At 46.4% G+C, this 6,000-nt stretch overlaps 1 protein-coding gene across 5 annotated transcripts in view; it reads left to right on the top strand.

Moving 5' to 3' along the window:
* The first annotated feature begins 1,126 nt into the window (after window positions 1-1,126).
* KANSL1 (KAT8 regulatory NSL complex subunit 1) overlaps window positions 1,127-6,000 on the top strand; it is an 80,843-nt gene continuing 75,969 nt past the window's right edge. For all 5 annotated transcript variants that reach the window (XM_059830311.1, XM_059830308.1, XM_059830310.1 and 2 more), the window contains exon 1: window positions 1,127-2,450. In XM_059830311.1, the coding sequence (XP_059686294.1) occupies window positions 1,147-2,450 (1,304 nt within the window). In that variant the 5' untranslated portion in view covers window positions 1,127-1,146. The remainder of the gene's footprint in view (window positions 2,451-6,000) is intronic.

The following is a 6,000-nucleotide window of genomic DNA, read 5'->3' as shown; positions in this document are numbered from 1 at the left end:
GATTGGCGTATCAGGCAAGAGATCAGGGCAACTTCTTATTACTAAATTGACATTGAAATAGCTTGTGAAGGTGCTAGATAAATTTTGGAACAAAAGGAAAATAAAGCAACTGTTGCACTGATAGCACAGCCTGTGCTGTGGGTTATGTGAATGCAGTTAAAAAAAGGCATTAAAAACCAGTGACACTTTAGTGTTAAAGAAAGTGAAGGTGGTGGAGCGGGAAAGGTTGCAGTGTACGTGAATGAAAGGTCTTTGGTTATTTCTCTTAACTTGTTACATCTAGTTGAGTTAAGCCATGGCTTGCTATTACAGTCAGAGCGTAGAACTGCTCCGTCATGGTGTGCGTGTGGGTTAATCTTTATCCATGTTCTTGAAAGAGAATTGGGAATTGCTAACACTGGAAATCACCTGGCTTATTCGGAAATGTACTTCTGGGAAAGTAGGTTTCATATACACCAGGGAAACGACTTCCTTCAAATCCAAGGCTTTCAGGGAAGAGCGGTGGGGTTGCCAGTGGGTGTGGGGTGGTGGGGTTTCTTTAGCCACCGGGAGTTTAAGCATATGGAGACATGTTGCCCTCAAGCCCTGTCTCTGTTATGTGTTATAGTTCTAATTTGTCATTTTTAACGCACCTGAGCTGGCAGTACAAGCAGTGAAAACTGTTTTATAGATGTAGCTCAAGGATTTTAAAGATGAAGTTGGTGAGCTGCTGGCATTGAGGAATGGGTGTAACCAGGGCCAGACCTTTCAGGAAGGCCTGGAAGGATGCTGGTGTGCTGGGTGGATGGACTGAAAGATGAGGATAGTAGTTACAGGCAGGCACTAGCTATGGGAGATCCTGAGGACTGGCTTGCGTGTTGCTACTTCTGTTTTTACCTGCCTGGTGCCCAGGTGGCTCCGCTGAGCACGAGGCTGGTGGTCGCAGAGGGAGGATGCTGTGCTGAACGTGAAGCTCGCGTGGCTTTACCAAGAGTTGATAAGTCTGGCTGCTTTTGTCAGTCTTGTTTGTTGTATTTTCTATAAGTGCAATGCCTAACTTTCTCTTTTTCCTTCTCTTCTGCAGGCTGCCCTCCGGAGAGGCAGTGGGAGGCAGTGGAGCTGGCCTCGGCACCGGGAGAGGCTGGACTTCCCGTCTCTCTGTGCTGAATGGCTGCGATGGCGCCCGCTCTCACTGATGCAGCAGCTGAAGCTCACCACATCCGATTCAAGCTGGCTCCCCCGTCCTCCACCTTGTCGCCTGGCAGTGCCGAGAGCAACGGCAACGCCAACAACATCCTCCTGGCTGCCAACGGCACCAAAAGGAAAGCCATTGCTCCGGAGGATCCCAGTTTAGATTTCCGAAACAACCCTACGAAGGAAGAGCTGGGCAAGCTGCAGCCGCTAGTGGCCTCTTATCTCTGCTCGGATGTAACATCTGTTTCTTCAAAAGACCCTCTGAAGCTGCAAGGAGTCTTCAACAAGCAGACAGTCCTTAAATCTCACTCTCTCTTATCTCAGTCCTTCTTGAAAACAAGTGATCTGTTGGGGAGGCAACCAGTGTTGGAATTCACTTTGGAGAATCTAAAAACAATGAGTACTAATAGCCAGCCACCTCTCCCGCAAGCGCCTGTAAATGGCTTGGCCAAGAAATTGGCCAAAAGTACCAATTCAGACCATGAAAACTCTAGTTCTCTGAATGGTGGGAAGTGTGCTCCTCCTTCTGCTGTCCTCCAGGGTGTTGACTATAATGCAGGAGGTTCTGAACTGGGGGACTTGAAGACCGGGTTGACCAATTGCACTCTTCCACATAGAAGCCTTGATGCAGAGCACACAACTCCATTTAGCAATAATAGCACTGCAAACAAATCTTCCCTTAATTCCATGGAGCAACAGCGGGTGCTCGAGGGTGGCAGTGGAGAGACTAGGTTGCCCGGTGTTGCTAGTCACTCTGACTTTGGGAGCAGTAAGTTGGAGGAGCAGAAACCTTCTCTGTTGGCCGGTCACCACAGTGCTCTCGACTCGGAGATGAGGACGAGGGCATTGCTGCGACGGCAGGCAGACATTGAGAACCGTGCCCGCAGGCTGCAGAAACGCTTGCAGGTGGTGCAGGCAAAGCAGGTGGAAAGACACATCCAGCAGCAGTTGGGTGGCTTCTTGGAGAAAACTCTGAGCAAGCTTCCAACTTTGGACCCCCTGAGGCATCGGAGCCAGCTGATGTTGACCAGGAAAGCAGAAGCAGCCTTGAGGAAAGCTGCGAGTGAGACAGTTACTTCAGAAGGCCTAAGCAGCTTCTTGAAGAGCGACTCAATATCGGAAGAACTGGAGAGATTCACGGCCAGTGGTATGGCCAACTTGAGATCCAGCGAACAAGCGTTTGACTCGGATGTCACTGACAGCAGCTCGGGAGGAGAGTCTGACGTTGAAGAAGAGGAACTGACCAAAGCAGACCCAGAACAACCCCACGTACCGCTGTAAGTAGCAGTCGTGCTTTGCTTACCTCTGGTGGGGGGGAGCGAGGTGAAAGGTGGCAGATGGAAAATCTGGATTTTGTAGGAACAACTTCTCTTTTGATGGGCTTGGATCAAAGAAGTAATTGTTAAAACTAGTGTGGTGTGATTTGCAGCACGCTTCCTAGTTCAGGCAGCACACGCAACATTGAAGATAAAATTCTTCATGCATACGGTAGCCATTGGTGTTCTTGTGGAGCAGCAAGTCCCGGAAACGCTGGCTGGAGCAGTGCAAGTGTGCTGCAGATACAAACCCAAAATACTCGAAACGGTTCTCTCCATGATGTGTTGGACTTGTCCCCTGAAATGAAATGTTTGTCTTTTTACAGTGGGAATCTTTGTTGTAAACCAGTTACATAAGTAAGGCCAGTCTGAGTCTTTGTAGCTGACAGTGTACTTGTGACTGGGGAATTTTTTTTTATTTTATTTTTTTTATTTTTTGTTAAACAAACTGTGGAAAAAACCTCTGAAAGGATTTGGTCCAAGTGGAAGTGTGGAGCGAGTGTGTTCTCTTCTTAAATCTGGGAAATTATTGTTGGGAATTTTCTTCTTGTCTGTGAGTTGCATTAAATGATGACAACAGGTTCATAATTATGTTGTTAACTGGATGTTGTTTGCATAAGTGTTAGGTGTCAGTTTGTGTGTGGAGGAGGAAGATCCTCATCAAGGGAAAAGGTCTTGAGACCGGTCAAGGAAGAAGGGAGATTTTTCTTCCAAAGACAAGCCTTTTTCTTAGGACTGCGTATCACAGTATTTTGAACAAATCTCTTAGAAGGCCGTGTTCTGTGTCTAGTCTCTGTAAAATCTTGCTTGCATCAGTAGATGATCTCTTCCACCCTGATGGACCTATTGAACTTAAACCTCAGCCTGTGAAGTATAGCTACGGTCGACAAAAAGCTCCCTGCAGCAGTCGCAGGGGTCCTGTTTGGAATGTGGACGGCTTTCCGATCAAGGCTGGAAATAGTCACCAGGACTTGCACACCTGCGCTGTTCTGGGTTTGTTCAGATCTCTGTGGAGAAATAACTGAGTGTATTTTGATACCTGTTGTCCAAGTAATGTTAATGGCTGGTTGAGTACTGCATGACACAAAATTTACTGAACTAGGTAGGTGGATGTGAACAAGTGTGTGTACTTGGTAACTTCAGCATCCTCCAAAAACACACTCATATGGATGAGCGCTGATAAACAGATGTTACAGCTCTTGAATGTTCAAATTCTAGCTAAATGTCACATCATGTTTTGGGATGTTAGCATAGGATGAATTTCTGTATGTGAAGTCTTAAATGTGGCATGAGTTCGGCTTTCTCCCAGCGCAAAGCTGGTAGCTGAGCATGTGATCCCTGTTGGCTGGGCATAAAGGCGTTCTTGTGCTGTTAGAGAAGAGAGTTTAATAACTTTATTCCTGTTTTATAATGTCCACAAACTTACTGTTGGGATTAGTAGCAAAATTGCATTTATAAGTATTGTAATAGTTATTAGAGGAGACGTTTGATTAAAATTCTGTCCGAAGTAATATTAAATTTCCCATATTGTGGGTTTCATAGATTCACGTGTTGTCTAGCAAAGTGAAATTTCTTTGCCACTCATCTTAATCCCAAGAGGAAGTGCAGTATTCAGAGACATAATGCGTGAAATTCTTCGCTGACTTCTCTGCCCTTTGTGTTAGTCATGCCTTTACATTCCCGAACCTCCCGAGTACTCTTAAAAAGCCAGATTTTAAAGCTAATAAAAAGACCGATCCTTCTGTTGTCTATAGGCTCAGAAGCCGGTGTGTATGCATACTGGCATCTAGGCCAGGCCCACCAAACCTAGTTTAAAGTTTATGCCTGTGGGTATTTAGTAATTAGTCTTCCCAGCATTGACTGTCCTGTTGGCGTGAGTGCTTTGACATTGGGTCTCACGAGCTCCGACGTTACTGAAGTTGAGGCTGAAAGCACATTTGTGCTTGTTAGCGAAACTCCCGAAGTCAACCTTAAGAGCTGGTACAAGCATCTGCGTACACCTAAATATCTTTCTTTGCAAAGTACTACTGAGAGACAGGAAGGGGAAGAGCTGACTTTTCCACTGGGAAGCTGCCTTGGGCCAACTTATTGTACAGAACCATTGTTTTACGTTTGTGTGAGCACAGAACAGCAAAGGCTTTTCGCAAGGTTGGTCAAGTATGGGTGGATTTTGCAGCTTGCTGAATTTACTTATTAGAGTGAAGACTTTTACCCTGATAATTTTAATTTCAGTAGCGAGACGGAATATTTTAATGAGCGTAAAAACTTCTCTCTCATCCCTCAGTCAGCATCCCTTGGCTATGTATTGTTCCTGGGTGCCCCTGCCTTCCCCCAAGAAGCTGCTTGCTTGCTTCTAGATCTTTAGTGAGAGTTATGCTACAAACAGTCTGTCCTGTAGCTTGCTTGCCATAAGTGGCCATGTCACTGACTGCCTCTGAGATTCAAGTAGAAGCATGCAAAAGAAACAAAGGCGTGTTTACATCATGCTTAGATAAGAGCTGACCTTTGAGTTTTTCTGGCATGGTGGCATTCCAGAATCAGTATCTGGTCAAGGACAGACTTTTGAAGCGTTGGTACTGTTCTGGCCTGCCTGATCTTGGCTATAGAGCAATGGCTCCCTGAGGAATTGCATCTTTCCAGTAGCGTTTGGGATCTCTCAAACTTGGTAGGTCCTCTTAAAGCACTCATAGACCTGCTGCCCAGGAAGGTGCTGTCATTCAGGTGCATAACCAGGCCATCATGTAATGCATAAACAAAGCAGGGAGGTATTCGTTACACCTTTGTTGGGAAGCCCTGCCAGCTATGGGCTTGGTTTAACAAGGCGCTCTCGATTCCCATGCAGCTGACGGGGAAAGAAAGCACGTGCAGGCAGGGTTGGTTCGCGATGCGTTCTTAGGTTTATGTGGATCAAGGACCACCATGTCGCATTTCATTTGCTCTCAGATTAATAATACACAACTCTTTGCTTCACAGCTAAGATCCTCTTCCGTGTCGCTTCAGAAGTGTGTGCGGTGGCGGAGCTAGAGAAGCTTTGTCTCTGCTTGGTGGTGACGAAGGCAGGTTGGAGCCTCCCCTGTAGAGAATCGTACTGAACTTCTTTGGCTGGGTGTGACCGTAGGCAGCAGCCGTCTGCGACTGCGAAACCTGTGCTGCTTTGAAAGGGCCCAAATGCTGTTGTCAGCGTGGTAGGATCAGGAGCTGCTGTTTGTGAAAGGCTGCTCGGAGCAGGGCAGTGCTGGAGGGCTGCTGCCTGGGCTCTGGCTTATGTGGCCAAGTGACGGTTTAGCGAGTAGTCGAAGTCCTGGTGTTTCTGTGGCCCTGTACTAATACACAGAAGTAGGAAATATTTCATGTGGCTTGTGCATCTTTATAGTAGTTGCTTTTCTCAGGCTGGTTTGTTTCTTTGGTTGTCTTGCATTTTGCTGCAGACTCGTTTCATCAGAATTTGTCAATTATTTTTGTCAGATTAGTTACCTGTGTTGAGCAGCGACATAGTCATTAAGCTGGTGAG

This window comes from Gavia stellata, chromosome 28 (genome assembly GCF_030936135.1).
Source record: "Gavia stellata isolate bGavSte3 chromosome 28, bGavSte3.hap2, whole genome shotgun sequence".
Lineage (NCBI taxonomy): Eukaryota > Metazoa > Chordata > Aves > Gaviiformes > Gaviidae > Gavia > Gavia stellata.
This window is presented reverse-complemented; position numbering and strand designations above follow the sequence as displayed.